The 19,721-nt window shown below is 48.8% G+C and overlaps 1 protein-coding gene across 1 annotated transcript in view; it reads right to left on the reverse strand.

The window, feature by feature from the left end:
• The window catches only part of LOC107185664 (zinc finger protein 768-like), a 28,316-nt gene extending 12,671 nt beyond the window's left edge, over positions 1-15,645 (reverse strand). The window contains 1 exon segment of the mRNA XM_015573400.1: positions 15,465-15,645. Within this exon segment, the coding sequence (XP_015428886.1) occupies positions 15,465-15,567 (103 nt within the window). The 5' untranslated portion in view covers positions 15,568-15,645.
• Positions 15,646-19,721: the final 4,076 nt, after the last annotated feature.

The following is a 19,721-nucleotide window of genomic DNA, read 5'->3' on the forward strand; positions in this document are numbered from 1 at the left end:
GCGTGCGCAACCGGTTTGCCAGCGAAGGAATTTCTACGAAATTAAACGTCTCCCCCCTCACTCCCTCCTCGATAAAAATATAGCCGGGCTTCGGTTGTCTCGAGCGATAAATTAGATGGCTTCGTTTTCTAGACCGTCGTATAAATAAAATATATCAGACGGCGGAGGGACGCGTCCCGTAAATACATGGACGGAGAGACGACAAACGGGAAAGTGTTGTGTCGACCCCTGTGTGTTGCATCGCGGATGAATCGGTGAAAACGCGATCGCCGCGAAAGGGGGGAATAGGGAGGAACTTCCTCGTCGTGGTGGCTGGGAAACCTTCCAGAAGAAAGCTTTTTCGGGGCACTGAGACAGAACGAGGGGTGGAGGGGGAGGAGGTGTCCATGGAAAGCGTGAAGTTCGGAGGGATGCGAAATTAGCGTAATTGTTGGGGTAATGGAGTAAACGTAACGAATAGACTACGGATTTTCGTGCATTAATCCGTAAATGTGAATATATGTAAAATCGAACGGAGTGAAAATTTCAGAATTGGTGGGTATAAAGTTTGCTTTATGTTGAATGTTTGCAAATCATTGACAATAATTTCAATTGGATAAATTGATCCATCGGAATCTGAATTTCCATAAAAATCTGCGGTCTATATACGAGTTATTTTTAAGCGAAGATGACAGTAGGATTAATGACTTTTATCGTAAGATCGAAAAGAGGGAAGATCAGATGGTGTTCTGAAAATCGAATACAGGAGGGTTTGGACAGAAGACGTTGTTCTGCCAATCAGATACGATTCTTCGAAGAGACACCGAGTTTTCTTCTTTAACACGAGGAACGGTACACCAATTAGAGGACGCTATATTTGAAACCGTAGGGAATGCATCGTCGAACAAGACCATCTTGCCAAAGGAAACATAAAACCGAGAGGTTCTGCAAAACATAGACCATTTAATACCGAGAAACTACCCGCAAGAAAATTACAGTAATCCGATGATTAACGAATAAACATTCTCTCCCATCTATCAAAACTTTGAGAATGAACGCTCTGTCCGCACCTGCCTCATTACGGTCGGAACACCCAACAATAAATTTAAAATCACAACACTCTACCTAAAATTCATTTTATCGACCAGCGGACGAACACCATTAACCTGTCATTCACCAAAAATGTTCAACGTGAAATTCCAGCTTTGCGATTCTACACTCGCATTTTCACCCAGTTTCAGCGTGAAAATTAAAATAAACAACAAAGTTCTGTATGGTCGGTAAACAGATAAATCGGAGGCATCGATAACTCATCTGGACCAGAAAAGGCGGGGGAATTATCACGGTCAGTGAAAGTTCCGTCCGTGTGTCGTTATTCTTGGCGAAATGCGTTCTACTTTTTTTTTTTCGTTCTGTCGATCGTGACTCGAGCACACGTCTCGAAGGGAACTAGTCCGCCGGTTCCTGGAAGAGGGAACACCACACGTAAAATATAATTGAATCGGTCGTTAGAATTCGACGCCGTGAGAAGAAGAAAAAAGGCTCCATCTGCTGCACGCGAGCGCGTAGACAAAATACCAACGGTGGCCGTCGATTTTATTGCTGGGAAAAGCCGGGTAACACGCCATTAGGCGCGCGTTATTGGAACACCGTGTTGACGGTTCACCCCCTGCCACTCCCCCATGTCGGTGTCGTAAAGGACCGCTGTTTCCTTCGCGTTCTTCTTGCTCGATCGACGGTCTTACGTATTCTTCGATAGGTTTCAACGACTCCGTGGCGTTTTATTAACCCGAGCTTTCCCGTTGATCTTTACTACTTGTGTGCCTGACGAGCTAGATAAAATCGGTCTAGAAACGTTCCGTCCCGTTGTTCAACACCGCTGCCGTCTCAGAGTCCGTCCCTCTTGTGTGTACGTGTGCTCGAGCCCTCCACACGGAGGATATCGTTCCAGAGTGATTTTTCGCCGTTTTGTGGGAGACGGAAGAGACTCGAAAGCCTCGTGCTTCTGTCGAGTTCGCGGTAAAGCATACTTCGTTTTTTTTTCGACAATAGCTTCGAGGACATATGAAACCCAAAATGAACGATTTGAAACTGTGATGCAGTTGGGAGATTATGATATATAAATCTCGATACAGGATCGAGGAATTGCCTACGATGAGACTTTATGAACTATTTTACACGGTGCAACTTTTTTCCATCAGTTCGTATACGGGAGGCTACGGTGTATTATTATTCAGGACATAAGGGATTCCGTACAAACGTAAGCAAGACATATCCGTTGGAACGAAGCGCTATTACCAAGCAATATTGAACTTGATCCACTCCAAGAGACCGCACGGCCTCTCTGACGCGAATTTTCTTCAATTCGTCGCGCATCGCCAGTCTCAAGGGTCTCTCTCTCACTCTCGCGCCTCGTTTGACTGTCCAATTCATCTCGTTAAACGCGGCTCGGTACGAACGCGTCTAATTCGCCGAAAGATTGCGGCCAACTGCGGCTACGACCTTTGGCGTTCCCGCGAAAACCGATGCGAATCGAACGATCTCGAAATAATCGGTCCCCATCAAACGATGACGTTTCCGCCAGGATCGTCGGCGCATATTGCAAAATCAATGGAAACGCGAGGAAATATTAATGCTCTGAACGAATCGGTCCGAATCTCGTTAAAGAATCAGCCGGTTTACTCTCACGTTTGTTTGTAACCCAGAGAATCATCGACAGCGACGATCGCGCGCGATGATCGACCCAACCTACAGTGACTCATAAATTTGTTCACGGACGGCTATCACATTCATTTGACCAAAGTACGTACCAAACTACGAATCTTGTTTCAAAATTACGTAAAGTTTATCACGAAAGCATGATAAAAGTAAAAATCACGAGGATACATCAGTAGAAATTACATAGAAATTTGTACAATTAATCGTACATGCGAAATGATCGAAACAATACACCGTGGACAAATACTCGCTTTATTTCGTGCCCCGTAAGAACGAATGTACCGACCCCATCATCGACCTGGGTTGTTGACATAGGCGGGTTAGGGTCAAACACATTCTAAAAAATTTAAACAATCGTCGCCTTTGGATAGCACGCGGATCCGCGAGAGATTATTAATCGTGGCGGAACCGAAAGGGGAATAACAAAAGATCGCCCGGATAATTATCGTGGAAGGCCATTGGGAAAACAGTTTGGATCGCGCGCTAGTTTCCCGCGTGTTTTCAGAGCCCTCTCCCGCCCGACAGATCGCCTGGCATGGAAAGCATCGTCCGAGAGAGACGATAAGAGGTCGAAGCTATCGTGCCACTTGGAAGAAAGTTTACGTTCACGCACGATACCCCTTTCACTGATTTATCGTCGGTCTGTCGGTGTCAGTGAGCGACAATAAAGTTTTTCCTCGCATCCGGCCCTCCTACACCCTCCAATCCTCTTCGCCATCTCCCATGTAATCGCGTGTGTATTCAGGAGGGCCGCGTTTTCTCGCCGCAGAGTGCACTAAACGCGTTCCAGCCACCGTCGCCATTTCTTCACCAACGAAGTTTCGAAAATTTCCCCTACCACCACGAGACAGAATTTTATTTTGCCACATCATCGAAGCCAAAGCGAAGAGAGCATCGCGATCGGAGCTTCCAGGCGGACGACCCACGCTTGGAAAATCCCGTTTAAAACGATTGATCGCGGGACAGTTGGTCTGTGTAACACGCACCCCATCCACTTACTCGATCTTCGATAAACTTTCCGTGTACGAGGAGTCCTTAGGGGGATTGATTCTTCTGCTTGGAGGTCTAATAAAAAATGTCGGTCGAAATCTTAACTGGTGAGGTGGGGTCTTAGAAACCCCATAAATAGTTTTAGAAGATTTTATTTTTACTCGATAGTTGTTTAATGGGAGGATTCTTCAGTTTAATGTTTTCGTACATGAGAATGCAGAACAACTGGCTGTGGTATAAGTGATAAGATTGCCACCTAACCAGTAACGGGTTAAGAAGCTTTCTGCACGTTGAAGGATCCATGAATCTTTTTGGTGTCGTATTCACGAAACACTTGAGTAAACGCACAGTTCACCGGATAGATATTGACTCGAGAACGAAGAAATTCTGAGAACTTCGAACGCGACGACGAACCTGTGTCACTCGAGTCCCTGACACTTTGAGCGTACGCTGAAACGCAAACTATATAAAATTTCAATATTATAAAATTACAAACACAATTAATTTTACGGAATACATAACGTACCAACGTTAGAAAGATTTGTCGATCTATTAATATCATCGTGTGAGGATTCATTCGCATAATTCGTCACTTATAAATTAAAAGGACGCTACAAATTCTTAGCGGATAGTTTTCGCGTTGGTGTTGACAAACGTATAAGCCGTCAGCCACGTTCATTAATACCCGCTGCCAATGTACGCGCGGTTCCTTGAATCTCTTGGAACGATCGAGGATAAATTGAAACAACGTCGTTCACGAAACCGTGACGATTACACTCTCCAGAAGACATTTATCACCGTTAGGGATATTCAGATTGAATCAGACACGAGCCCCGCGACATTTCAAATCGCCATCTCTCGATAACCCAATTTTACAATAATTTTACGGGGAACCGCGGGCAGACAGCATCCTCGATCATTTTCTGATAACCGATAACACAGGCTGATATCACACCTTCTCCACCCTTTCTTTCACCCGAGGATCGTACCTCGAAAGACGGTGGTTATCAATGGGAACGACAGTTACTTATCACTTTCATCGGAAGCTTTCGTCCCGCTGGAACAATCGGCTTATGAATTATTCGCGACCCATAATTGCATCGATCCTCAGCGGGGTATACACCTGCAGCAAGAGCCCGATTGAACGTTGCCCGACGGCCCTTCTTTTTTGCTGGGCGAACAATCACGTTACGGCCGTCAAGTTCATTGAATGCTAAAACGCCGCCGTCGCGATAATTGCCACCGGGAGAGGCGAAACGGAACCTCGCCAGGGAACGAATTCAAAGGATTAGAAAGCGTCCAACGGATACGAAAAATGCAACCTTGCCCCCATGCAGGGGGAAGGAGAAACCGGGGACACGGTTCTTCGCGAATAATGAGAAATATAGGACATATGTGAAAAAAAAAAAACGAAACCTGACGGATCGCTCGACTCTGGACTGGAATCAGATCCTCTCGCGTTAGAATTCTCGATGTAAGTGGGAAAAACGTGCGAGTAAACGGGAAGAGATTTTCGAATTCGATTTCGCCCGAGCACGGGAACACGCTGAATCTGGAACCGTTTCTCGAGTTCTTCGTCGTCACAATGTAAGAAGCGTCCTATTTGACACTGAGCCCGCCTCGACGATATCGTTGAACGAAAAAAAAAAGAAGAAAAAAAGAAAATGGGTGGAGAAAACCCCTTGAAGCTTTACAAAGAGTTTCTAGCCAACGGAAGTTAGAAGAGCACGAAAGAAGAAGTAGAAGAAGAAGAAGAAGAAGATGCGGTAACACAAGTGTGTTCGAATTCGATTTTATGCTCCATAGAGAAGTTTCCACGACACTCAAAGTATATATTGTAGCACTAGTCTCGAGTACGCGTGCACTCTTTCTCTCTCTTTCTCCCAGTTGGACGATATCATTGATTTTTCGGAAATGACCGGGGCCCCCGATTACGTTGGCAGAAGCCGTCTTTACGATTTGTTTTGGCGGCGAGGAACGCGTAAAAGAGAGGAACGTGAGAGGAGGAAGACAGCAAGCAGCACGAGAAGATAAAGAGAGACATACTGACAGAGAGAACGTGGGGGCGGTAAAGGGGAGAAACCGTCGACGGGGAATACCGTGGAACGGTGAGAATCGGCGAGAACGAGAGAGAAAGAGAGAGAAAAAGTGAGAAGGAAAGGGAGAGGTTGAGCGAGTGCGAGAGAGAGAGAGAAAGAAGGAAATGGCTGGTGGTTACGCATGCGCGCTTTTTTCGTCAGACAGCATTTTTAAAGATTTTTCCTCCCGTAGCAGCTTGCAGATTTAAGTCGCCAGGTCGATCCCGTCGATTCCCGAACGCCCCGAGCCGGCTGCACTTCGTTACGACGCCCCCGCCGCCCCCATTGCAACCAGCTCGGAACACACACATACACAGGCGTATCGGGTCTTTTTTGCTACCCCTTTCGTCCCTTTAATTCCCTTATCGAAATTCGTACCGACCAACGTGGAAGGGGGACTTTGGAAAGGCACAGGGGAGAAGTATGTATACGTATACATAGAATACAGACCCGCTCGCGAAGAGATCAGGAATTCCGTTGTAACTTCTGTATCGAAAGGCCTCTTTCACCTGACAAACGAAAGTTGTTCGTCGCTCGCGCGTTGAGAAGTGCAGAGCATATATCAAGAGCGTATGTAGCTACGATGAATTATTCTTTTGGTTCTTTTGTTTATTCGTTCGCGCTCGACACGTTCCGCGTGGAGTAATGTCGGAAGATTCGGATGGGGAACAGGTGTGGTCGGGAGTCGTAATTCCGAAGTCTTTGGTTGAATAACTTCTCTGTTTGTACAACTGTGCTCACGGTGTAATGTACCTGTTGGTAGTTCGGTAAACAGTTTTGCTTTTGTTTCCGATGAAATTCGTAAATCTTGATCGTTCCTTCTTTCTTCGAGATGGCTCGATGTAAGAAACGATTTCGAAGCCGAAAGCAAGAGACAGTGGAGTGAAATTGGATCCTTTGTAGTACTTTTTTGTCTACAAGCAGAAGAAAACAGGGGTCTCCTTTGACTCGTGGAAGAAAAATTATATTGGGAAAATTTTGCGTTCAACAACTGAGAATATCGCGTCACATTAATTTTGGTTTGCTAATGATCTCGCCCTTCCAAAATCGGCTGCGTCGAATTTCGTCGGATTTCGACACGTTCACTAAACATTTCACCGAAGAACAGCTTTCGGTAGTTACGGTTGTCTACGGGGCTCGTGAACGATTTTTTATGATTATTTAATTCTTCCTCGAATACTTAAAGGGCACAGCGAAAATGTCGCCTGTGGTTTGTATCACCTTTGTGCGCTAACGACGGCATTTGTTTAGGCTCGCCGACACGAGCCACCGCGGATGGCCGTTGCGGCTCATGCATCTTCGATATCGACTTGGTTTCAACGGTTCCTCGTTGACGGCGATCTGACGATTCCGACCGCCATGTGGCATGTATGTATCTGTGTTTAGCAGTTTCTGGTAGCACAAGAAGAAATAATATGCTTATTATTATTCGTAAGAATTTTTTATCCCTCAAAGTTCCTAACACCTCTTTTACACATTCGTGTTGTTCACCGGTGACAGATACAGAACTTTCCGTTCACGCAGCGTCGGCCACTGGTGACCCCGTCATGTAATACGAATACAAATGGCGTGTACGGAAAGTCAGCGAATGAAATACAGTCAACGTGGTGAGAACGTGTTAACACATTGACAGTCACGATGGTCACGGGTGCCATTAAATTCTACGAGAAAGCATTAAATTTATAAAGACACATTTAACCCTCCTATCCAGGAGGTAAGGTGGGTTGTTGACGACCCAAGGGAATTTCCAATTTTCCAGGACTTTCCTTCGAATTTTTATTTTATCGAAAAAATTAACGTTTTAACGATCTTCCAATTAACCCTCCAAGACGCATAGAGGAGCGCGGAAGTGGGGTGTGGCCTCTGAAATTTACGATTGACCCGCGAAATCGCGAATAACCTAGCCTCTGTATGTACGTGTCTGTGTCTGCTCTCGAAAGTCCCCACGGTGACGTTTAATTGACCGGGGTGAAAGCGACTTTGTGGGCTCAAAGTGAAGGCGCTGGCCTCTGTCGATATGCGTGCAAATAAAATGAAAACACCAGACGGTCGGATGTTGGCCCGGGAGAGAAAACCAGATCCTCCCCGATATTAGAAGTTTCCCGTATCTCGCGATGTGTCCACGACGGAATTACACGTCTCGTCGCCCTCCACGTCTTCGTTTTTCATTCCTCCGCCGAACGAGCAAATACGAGGAGGGATCGTGGAGCGAAGAAGACGAAGAAGTGTGCTCGTTTTCGCCAGTACGCAACACGTATGTACAACAACCGAAACCTCGGATGCTGGCAGGGGTTAAACGCTCATGAAAACTTTATGAGAAGATTAAGGTCAGTTTATTGCTGTGCATCCCCGCAGCATGGTGTTCAACCACGGGGAATTTCGGTCCAGATGACAGGGCTCGGTTATCGTGCCTTTATCGCGCGACATTTCGCGACATCGTGAAAACGAAGGACTGGGGGGGATCGCGCGCACATTTTCCCCGCGGTCAATCGGTTCTACGTAGTCTCCCTTTCACCCCTGGATCGAGGAACAGCGATCGGCGGAACAAAGAAAAGGACAAAAGGATGCCGCAGTAATGGATTGAAAGAACAGGGTTGCGGCTCGCGAGCCGCAGTTTGGCCATCGTCGGTATATAATAACCCCACGTATATTCTACTATCATGTGGTGCGAATGAAACTGTCCCCCATTGCAACATTTTCCCGCGCAATGTAGCGAATTCGCCTGGATGATAAAATTTCGATAAAAGTTCGATTCCCGTCTCCATTTATGGAGTTTCATTGAAGTCGACGGCGTAACACTTCCAGCCCCGCCATCCCTTTAGTTAACACGCGCACCGGACGCGATGCAGGTTCATTCTCATTCCGAATCGACGGAGGATCGGTTATTTTGTCGCGCGTCCTTGCGCGGGGCCACGTCGCGGGGCGAGTGTTTCACCTCCTCTCCACCCGAGGCTCGCTTAAGATTCTCCGGGAACGCGGCTGATTTAATCGTACGCGGATAACAATACCCGCGGCTGCACGCGACTGGGCATATTGAACTTTCGCGTCGTGAGAAGAAATAGAAATGGCCGTTTAGCCGATAACGCCTCTCAACCCCACCAAACACTATTTTCTGTTCTTTTTCGTGGGAGGTACACCAATGTGATGGTGGTTTAATCGCTCTACAACACCTGGCGTGCCGCTGAAATATCACCGTATATATCATTAAACTGTTCGTCACCTTTGTTGGTTCGTTCGTTAACAGACGTTTATCGAGAAGAAAATATACAATTTCGAGAATACATACAGACTGAAAAGCCTTCGATGTGAATTTGCGATCTCTTTTCTCGAGGTTCCTATCGGAGAATTGGTGACTGGCAAAAGACTTTGGACGCGTGTTGGAAGGCCTAATTAATGAGGGTGACATACGATGAACGACAACGGAGCTCTGCCTCATTGACACGTCGCTCGACACCGAATTCTATACGAGCATCTGGGGTCGTCGCCACCGGGGTACATTGAACTTTCGCGTTTGTCCCAAGAAATGGAAACAGGCGGTTCATCAGATAACGATTTTTCACCACCGAGTGCCGCGGAGGGAAGCAACACTCTTTTTTCGCGGAGGATTACACCCCGAAGAAACTTCCACGATGTTGCGAGAGTTTTATGGTCATCTTGCTAACCCATGGTTTTTTGACAATCGTCTTACGAAACTTTGTGTACGCGAGTTAAGAAATATGTATATGCCAACAGAGTAATTGAAAGTTTCAAGAACAAAGAATAAGGATTACTTTTGTTTCATCTGGAATTCCCGACTTAACGGAATCACCACGCAAGAGCTGTAACGTGGATAGAAACAATAGATACGGCTCGTCTTGCTTTAGGAATAAGTTAAAAAATAATATTTAGTATCTGAATTGCCGAAATATGTAAAAATTGCACGTATGCCAATTAGCTTTAGCGACGCCCGTGAAGAAATATTAAACTCGCATGAAAAAGTCGCATCCCTTTCTCAGTTTTCTTCCGTCAATCAAGACACGAAACAACACTGGTGGTACTGACTTATCGGGAGTGGATTCTGTACGAGAAAACGGAGAGTCTCGACCCCGTCGAGCCAAGAAACATACGCATACATTCAAGCAACTGGGGGACGTCGTGTGCTCGCGCGTGCTCGATCCGCAACACGCGGAGACGAGACGATTATTTACAAGGAATCATTCATAAGTCCCTTTTAATGTCGGAACGATCGCCCGTCGGGGCTAAGTTTAGCGATAAACCGGCGCCAGAATGCGTCCATTGTTCGGAGGGGGCACTTTCACGAAAGAAGCTCGAGGGAGTCCGCCGCGACATTAGCGCACTTCGAGCAACAGATCGACGATCCGTGAATTAAAAATATCTTCAACTGATTTCGAAATTACAACGTTTCTCGCGCATCGAGCTGTTAGCAGAACTGGCAAACTTATTCATAAAACTCGAAGTATCTCCAATACTATGAACTTTCCGAAAAAAGTTGTAACCTACCATTCTACAGAAACAATTAATATTGATATCGGAAAAAAATATCGAAAAGCCGTTTTTCCTACAGGAATTGGACCACAGTAAAATTAAGTGATCTAAATCATGAAATCTCACCGTGACGAGCCACATGTGTTCACTAGATTTCCACCCCCGACAGACGGCTGTGAACTGTTCCCGCGCACGGATCACTTCGATCCCCTGATACAAATAGTAGATCTCGCGAATTAGTTGTAGAACACCGATTGGTTGGTTCCATTCTTGCTGGTGTTACGGCAGGAGGGTAGAAACGCGGGGGAAGGGTAACCGATCCAGGCAGTATTGGCAGGAGGCCGCACTCAGGAGTTAAAATCACTCGTGGGGGCTCGCGGAAAACATTCATTTGCAAGAGCAAACATTCCTCTCGCTATTTATCGAGTGTCAGAGGGAATACCTGCGGCCCATTTTCGTATCGAGCGCCGAAGGGACCGGGTGGCGGCAGTGGTCGTGGAAAGGAAAAGAGAGACGAAAAAACACCCCCGCGCCACGAATCGGGGGAGGGGCGGGGGGAGCGAAACAAAAACATAACTTTCCACGATGGCGGCGCGCGAAGGGTGCTCGAGGAACGAGTGGGTCCTCCTCTAGTATATTCGATCGTTGTTATATACCTCGTCAGATCGAATGTTTGTTTTCAGAAAAATAGACAGAAACGAGCGCGAGCGCTGTTAACACTGCCACCAGCGTTGTGTGTATAATAGTAGGTATGCGTATACCGTATTCACGAAGTCGAAAACGTCGCCATCCCCGCATTTCGCGTGTGCTTCTTGTATTCTATTTTTCGGCTTTGTCCCATCTTTTATTATTCCGTCCAGCGGTCGCTGTGTTTCCTTTTTTTTGTAATACTCTTCTCGATGCTGCGCGAATACTACCTGGGCTTCGAAACTGCCGATCCTTCGCACCTTTCGCGACTCGATAAGACATGGAAGACAGAAAATTTAAATAATACGATGCATTAGAAAACGTCTCGCTTTTATCTTATACATAACCAGACTGCGGATGTTTATGCATTTATAGCATCCCTTAATTTGAAAAATATAACTAAATGAAGATATTAATGTAGTTTAATACTATTTATATTATGAACGTAGTAAAGTTTCTAATGCTGATTTCAAAATTCTATCCTATTTCAATTTTTAGATATTTGTAGGTATTTAAAATTGTGGATTTGCATAAACTTCCGCAATCTACTTATAACTGTACCGTATGCATGCACACTTGCTCAAAGATCTTCGATTTTATTCCTGCTCGTCCCCCACAACACCCTCGTACATATATTTCCGTGTAGCGAGTATCGTGGGGCGCGGGCTCCTTAACGCGAGAAATCGTCGGGGTCCTTGGTGTGCGCGCGCGCTCGAGTAACAACGGCTTATCGGAATCGTTACGCGAAACGAAAATACAAGAGCGACAGATAGGGGACTCTCGTCGACTTTCGATCCGGGCGAGGTTAAACGAGATCGTGGAAACGATAGAGTGAGCGGGTCTTGGCACCGCCGCGAGTGAAGATAAATCAAACCGATTTATTCGGTTTCGACTCTCAACCACCGTTTTTCGCCCCCCTCCCTTTACGAAACCGATCAGGAACGGATTGTTTTTTTTTTTTAATACTGTCAGTGAGGGTAAACTGTACTTGGGAGCTAAATTTTTGCCCCCCTACCAGTAGTCGATCACGAACGGGGGAGGACCCTAGAATCCGTGTGGCTCGCGACAACCACGACGTTGTTAGATCGGTTTACCATCGATGAGGAGGAGGGGGGCATTCGATCGCAGATTTTCCACACGCAAACACTCGGTTGGTCTTCGAGCTCCCGCGTCGATTCTTACGTTCCCGTTGATACGGAGCAATGCTCGCCGCGCGCGCTCGAGCTCTCTTATCGTCAGAAGTCACACGATAAACTCGGTCGACGTTTATTCTCCAAATAAACGCGCGTCTCCCGACGTTCACGAGCGGGAAGTTATTCAATAAAACGGCCGAGCGTTAATCGTGGCTGGCCACGCACACACGAGATGTGGAAGTGAACCAAACTCACGTACACACTTGAAATTTCTGACGGATCGATCGAGATCCCCGAATCGTGTCGGTTCCGCGAAAAACCGCGCGAGGTGACCGCGGAACCCGAGGAGTCCCTTCGGCTCCTGAAGGAGAGTTTGTCCCGTTGGGCCCGGTTAATTGCATGGAAATTGAAGCTTTCTTCCATGCTTTGCGCATCCTTGATCAGCTTCGATTATTCTACATCGATAGTGGATACTAGAGTAATTTCACGACGAGGAGAATAAACGCACGGCGATCGGGAGGTGAATAAAAGAGGCCGCGGTTGTGACGTTAGCGGAACCGTTTAATGTCGCGTGGCAAATGTATGTATGTACCTCGGAAATGAGCAAAGTTCCACAGACCGATCATCTGTAATTCTCCAGTTGGTCCAAGCTCGAGGGGTGATGGCTACCGTGGGTTGTGAATCAATCGTTTTTATTCGAACCAGGAGTGACTTTGTGTACCGTCCAATAACGATCCAGGTGTACACCGGCCGGCGGCGTCGATATCCTCGTCATGTCAATCGACGAAAATGATCCTGTTTCGATGACGACGACGACGTCGACGAGGAATATCGCGATAAACCTCTCACACAGCGGTGATAACGGTTCGCTCTTGCCGGTCGATAGCTCTGCTTCTCTCTCCCTCTTTTTTTTTGTTCGTTCGAAACTAGATTACAATTCGACGCTTCATAGAACGGAAACAAGTAAATCACTGGGCTGGTCGCGGCGTTTTATCCTGTTCCTGCGAGGGATCACTCTGTCTCTCTCCCTTTCTCTTCTGTGCATCATTCCTCGGAACTCCCTGACCAAACAATGTTCCATCATCATCGGTTACAAAGGATCATCATCGTACAAAATGGGAAACACGCGCGAAAACACAACCATGTCTTTCGATTCTCCAGTGATTGTGGAACACGGAGTTAACCTTGCACGATAAGTTTGAAACGGGTACAATAAGTGAACGTAATTACACCACCCTCTTGAGAGATACTAGTTCCGAAATTTCCACCAAGGACCTTGAACCCTGCACACGGAAACAAGAGCCTCGAGGAAACTATGAATTCGGTCGGGGATATTCAAACTGTACCGTGACTGCTCCAGGCAACAGAACCGAGGTAAAACCGGTAGTATGTGCATAGAACTTTTCGAGAACAACGCTGGAGGATCGGTTCCTGTCCCGAGTCTCTCTTTGTGGTAAACACTATCGATCTAGCGAAACTGGATCACTGGTCCCACTGGTATGTATGTAGTCTAAGGTGTCCGAAACGGTATTTACGACACACAGTGGGATCCTTAGGGTTGAGCATCGTTGGCTCGTTGACGAAGATCGGTCGTCGTCATAGTCGCGACACACGAGCCAGCTCGGTCCACAGGATCCACGATCATGGTGGTGGTGGTGGAGTTGCTCACGATCTCACCGAGGGCCGTTCCCTCTCGGTCAGGAGCGGCACGATCATCGCCACACATAAGCTATACCCCCGTCAGCGAAACGTTCACCTTGACCAGAGAGCCGCGAACGGGCGAAGCTGGCTGGCTGTGGTATACACGAGGCGTGTGTGTGCACACTGGGAGAGAGACCACGATTACACAGCGTGCGCACGACACACGACAGCAGCACCACGTTAGCAGACACGTTTTAACACACAGAGATCAGAGAGCGATCAGCAATTCGAAGGACTCCGCCGTGGCGCGGGCCGCTCTCGATCGTCGCGCGAAAAACACCAAGAGAGCTCTCTCTGGCTAATCATCGAAAAAATTTCTTCGGTGCTCCCGCACCAAGGGGAGGCTGTGCCAAGCGACGGTTTCGTCACTCTGTACACTGGCGAGACCGATAATTTCAGACGCGATTAGATGACCCAACCATCACCGACGATAGCTAAACGAGACCGTATTTTGCGGATCAGCATGCTCTCGCGGTCCCCCCTCTTCTATCTTGCTCGCTCGTACCGTCCACCAGAGTCTCTTTTTCCGTCTTTATCTACCTCCTCCTCCCACTGTCTCTTCTTCTCACCCCCACCTCCCTCACTCTTTCTCTTTCACGCACCGAGAGACTTTTTCCTCGACTCTCTCGCGCGCGTTTTGCACAACTTCCAGAGGCCCAGTTGACACGTAGGTATCACAAGGATGGACACGAGGATCTCCCAATTTTATCTTGATCTTCGATTCCATCCTATATATATATATATGTATATCTGCTGTTCTTGTTCTCTATTGTACTGCTCTATCGGAATTCGAAATTCAATGTTCGCCAAGGACAAACGACACGAGGTTTCTTTCCTTCAAGGATCCCCCTTTCGATCCTCGATTCCATCTTATATGTATACCCTATACATATATGTACTGATCTACCAGATTGGAAATTAAATATTCGCCAAGGACAAACGATAGATTCTGTGGACCCCCTCCCGTCAACCGTTTAACCGTATGTGATCAGCCATTTTCGCGCGTGGATCAAGTTAGTCAGTGATCAGACAAACACAATCCGCGCAACGGCGGTACGCGTGGCAAGAATATATCGCAGTAGCCTAAACGCTGTTTTCACGACGGTCGAGGCGCGACACGACACACATACACCTCGACGCGGTGGTGCGCGGCGGCGTGCGTGGAGAGCGCACACAACACACGAGTTTAGAAGTTGCGGCGGGCACGTGTCTAGCCAGCGGCGTGTTTTAATCGGTGTCGGGAAGAGTACTTCTGCTAGATGCCAGGGACTGTCTGGGGCTCTTGTTGCTGTATGTAACATGTGTATGCACGCGTGTATACATTGCGGAGGAGGCGGTTGGATCGGATGGCAGTGAGATAGAGGGTGACAGAGAATAGAGAGACGCGAACAAGAGACAGACAGACAGAGCGGGAAGAAAGGAAGGAGGAACGGCGGGAAAATTTGAAAGCGCGCGTACATTATACAGCGTGCGCTCGTTCGCGTGGACGTCGTTGGTTTTGGCAAAACGTGGACGACGCACAGGTGGCTGCGTGCGTGATTTCGGATGATGATGGACCGAGAGTAAGGGGAGGGGGAAGGGGGATGGTGGGAGCAAAGTGGCGGGTAAACTTGTGTCGGACGTGGCCACGCGGCGCGTAATATGATCCCTTTTAATCAAAGACGTGGTGTTTGTGTTTTGGATTGGTACTCACCGGAGTTGTAATATTCCTTAAAGTAGCGTGTCGCCGCACGCTGGACGATCGAGTAATACAAGTTCACGTACGACGTCGACTGGTTCTGTGCTGAGAGCGCCATTTGCACTGTTTATCGCCCGCACGCGGTCCACCGTTGTGTATTTAGAATTTCTTTCTTTTTTTCTCCTCTTTGTATTTCTCGCCCTCCACGTATATATATATATATGTATATATATATACGTAGCAGAGAACCGCGACGCAACGTGTGTGTACGGGCGCGCGCGTTTATACACACAGAACAGCAGGATATCAGAGACAGAGAGAGAGAGAGAGTGAGAGAGAAAGAGAGAGAGAGAGAGAGAGAGAGACACACACACACACACCGACTGGGTTATGAATCAAGAGCGCGGTTGCGGATTTGATACGGCGCACACGTTCTCTCGCGTGATCCCACACGGGGGCAGCGAGCGGGCGGGCGGGTGGACGGCGGGTAAAAGATGACGCGCGCGATGAACGGACAAACGCGCGAAACGTGTGTGTCCCACGTCGTCGTCGTCGTGTCGTACTCGTCTTTTCCCCTGTGTATATATTCTTTTTAACACGTCGTCTCTCCACCGAGTTTATATTCTTCCATGTTTCCTCCTTACAAATTTTCGTCAGGGGCCGTGTGAGCTGGATTTCTTTTGCCCCCCCCCTCCCCCCGGAAAAACTAACTTCTTGTTTTTTTCTTTCCGTGATTGGTTCTCTGCTGCTGCGTCGCGATATCACCTGTGCCCCTGGGAATCCGGTCGGTTTCACGGCGCCCGTGGATCAGCGTAAAAACTGTTTCGAGGAAACAAACAAAAAACTTCTCTCGATACTTTGTCCCCACACACACTAACACACACACGACGTACTTTACTTAGTACAACACAGGTTCTTCTTCTTTTTTGTTTTTGTAAATATGTTGCTGTTTTTTCTTCTTCCCTTAAACGATAGTTACCGTCTTGTTTTTTTTTTTTTGTATGTTTGTTCTTTCACATCCGTGGGTTACGGCCTTCGAGCAGCGAGAGACGGTTCTCGCGTGCCGGCAAGAGGCACCGCGACTTTAAATCCTCTCGGCACACACTCCGCTTTCGGGTTACCCGCGCGCCGGTAGACAGAAACTCGGTAGACTCGGCCTGAGCCCCCCCGAGTAACTCGCCAAGACCGAGACACTGGCGCGAGCTGCAGCGTTGCCACACTTCCGTCGCCGCGGTGCGCGCCCGCGGAGTGGGGATTTCTGGACTGGTTCGGCTCTCGGGTTTGGGATATGGGTAGACACACCGTCCCATCAGGGAGAGGGGGAGTGAGTGAAGGAGAGAGAAAGAGAGAGAGAGAGCGAATGATAAAGGACGGAGCGGAGAAGGTGCCGGCATCGGGCTGCGAGTGGTGATGGCGCGGCAGGGGCGGATTCACGCGACTCTACGGGCTCCTCGATGTCCAACGCTGCCGTCCTCGCGCTCCTCTAGATTCTCGTTCTCTTCTCTTCGTGTGGTGGATCATCGAGAAGGGAGAACTCCCAAACTGACAGTAGGACCCCCTCGTTCTCCGCTTGTCCCTTGGCCCCCTTCCCCTCCATCCTTTCACGACCCTCACGTTCTCGCCGGTGTGTGTACGTAAGCTGGGTACAAGGCAAATTGGGGTAGCGTGACGGGCGAAATTTTTAAACGGATCTTGCCTCGCATGCAGACGATTGCCGGTCAACGAGCTCTTGATTTTGTCGTTAATTGGATGGTAGCGAATTTTATACTTTGTTCGCGAAGTCGCTTACCGAGATACCCGAACGTCTACAGGTTGGAGGGAGTACACGATGAGTATCGTTTATGGGGAGAGGACCGGTTCAATTTTGCGAAAATGCACCGATTCCAGTGGAATTTTGGAAAATTACCGCTGCTGGTCCACATCGTGGTACGAAGAACCATTCGTGACGCTTTTAGGGACCGACGAGAATCGTCGAAAAACAGACGATGTGTAACGCGTATCGTCGGAGAACGAGATCTTCAACATGGTATCGCCCCGCGAGTTTGTCTTTCTCGGGGACCAGGCCCGTGGAAGATCGGCTGCCAAGAAATCTGCCCCGAAAAATCCAAGGGCGGCGAAACTTCCGCCCCTGGCGGATAGAGAACCAAGGGTGGTGGTGGTGATGGCGATGGTGGTGGTGGTGGTGGTGGCAGTGTGGCAGCGACGGCGGTGACCGTGCCGTGAGGAGAACGGTGGTGGCATGGGAGGAGAGGACAGACCGCGTGTGCAGCAGACGAGGATGAAGCATAAGCGGAGACAGCTGCGAAAGAGAGAGGGACCGAGAGAGGAGAGTCGCGGCAGCGAGGATGTTATGTCCATAGGGAGGTCCGTAGTGGAAGGGATTTGATACCATGCTCCGCGTGGCAAGGGTGGGGAAACACCGAGTCCGCTGGTAGGGGCAGTTTCGGCAGAGTGGAACTCGACGGTGGTGGTGGGAGATCCTCCAGTCGCCTTTCATACCCCCTCGCTCCACCGCTCCCACCTCCTGTTTCCCCCGTCACCACACCATTCCCCTCCCCCCCTGGCTTGATGTACCCCTCGATGCGCGCTGCGCCGTGATGCATCGCGCTGCCGCCGGCCGCCTCTGCCGAGTCACAAGGTATGCTCGTGCCACGAATACGAACTGCCTCTCCCAAATCAATATCAGTCGTCGAAAAAAAACGAAGAAAAAAGGCGACTCGGCACCTATAATTGCCGAACTTCCGCGATAACCGTCTCCTCTCTCTCGCCGGCTGTCCCCGCACTCCTCCATCTCCTCCACCGCCCGCCACCACCGTCGCCTCTCCGCGAAACGCTACGACACGCCACCCCCTTCGACGCCGGCGGCTACGTTAGGTTAGGTAGGTTGATTAGGGCCTCCCTCCGTTCACCGGTGTGTCACGCACGTTTCCCGCCACCCAATGTCCGCGCACGATGATTTTCACTGACTATGCCTCTGGCCACGTGCACCGTGCCCAACGCGACACGCTCGTTCACTCGCTCGCTCGCTCGCATTCGACCACCCGCCCGTCGAGTAGCCGCCTCGAAGGTTACGGCTGCTGCGAAAACAAAGCGGTTGCTGCTGCGCTTTGCTCGAAGCGACTGGCGTGGTACTCAGGCACAAAGAACACAACCTTATCCGGTGGTGGAGAAGGATTCGAATCTTTCTAACTTCTCGAACGGTGTCAACCGGACCTGCTACCTGGCAGTCGAGTTGCCTCGGAGATTAGCCTCTACGGTTCCCAATCGTGATACAGTAAATCCTCGATGAGTGTAGCAAGGCTTCTCGGCACTGAATATGAAATATTTTTATAAACTAATGGTCATATGCGGCTGAAACAGATATCATTGACTTCAGAATTCCCAACTCTATCACTGTGATAAACCTCTCGAACACTTATCGAGGATTTACTGTACACCAATTTCATGAATGCGAAAGTAGTTCCTCCTCCGTGGTCTTGATATGTCCTTCTGTTTAGATCGTATCGACGGATATCGATAGGAACCACTTATGTACATACATATATATTGTAACATACGTATGTATGTGCTCGTTTAGTCTATCACTCGACAATGCACCGTTGTACCGAGCACGAGTTATCGCGTGCCGTAAGCAACCAAACGATAACACCGCGATTCATAGCGGGAGGAGGAGGAGGATTGGAGGTTCTCTCTCGAGGCCTTCCGTTCCGGACAGGGATTCTTCCGTCCGCCACTCCGCGGGACGACACACATACACACAGATGGTCTTCTCGTGTAGTTGTTTGCCTATTCGGGACTTCGTTGTGATCGGTCCCCGAAACCGATTCGTAGGATTCGTGTACAACCCCTCAGAGGAAGGGAGGAAGAGGGGTGGATGGGGGAAGGAAAATTCGCTTTGCACCAGGAGTGGTGCCGTTCACGAGCGATTCCCATTACGTACAGATATTTCGGTGCGAAAGAACGGAAAGAGAGCGGCGCGGGAGCGAGCTCGAAAAAGACGAAGAACAAGAATGGAAAGCACCAACGGGGCAACGTGCCGGCCCGAAGTTCTCGGCCACGAAACGAATTTAACGATCGCTCTCGCGCACATGGAAAGGGAGTTAAAGTGAGAGAGTGAGAGAGAGAGAGAGAGAGAAAGGAAGAGTAAGCCCGCAGGAGGAATGTGCCGTCGGTGGCTAGATGGCTGGTGCGCGCCGTCCCAAAGACGAGGAGGCACCGTGGAGAGAAAAGTGCGCGCGTTAGTCGGCGGCTGCGGCCTGTGCAGCCGTGGTC

The sequence above is a fragment of the Dufourea novaeangliae genome, unplaced genomic scaffold (assembly GCF_001272555.1).
Source record: "Dufourea novaeangliae isolate 0120121106 unplaced genomic scaffold, ASM127255v1 scaffold67, whole genome shotgun sequence".
In the NCBI taxonomy this organism is placed as follows: domain Eukaryota; kingdom Metazoa; phylum Arthropoda; class Insecta; order Hymenoptera; family Halictidae; genus Dufourea; species Dufourea novaeangliae.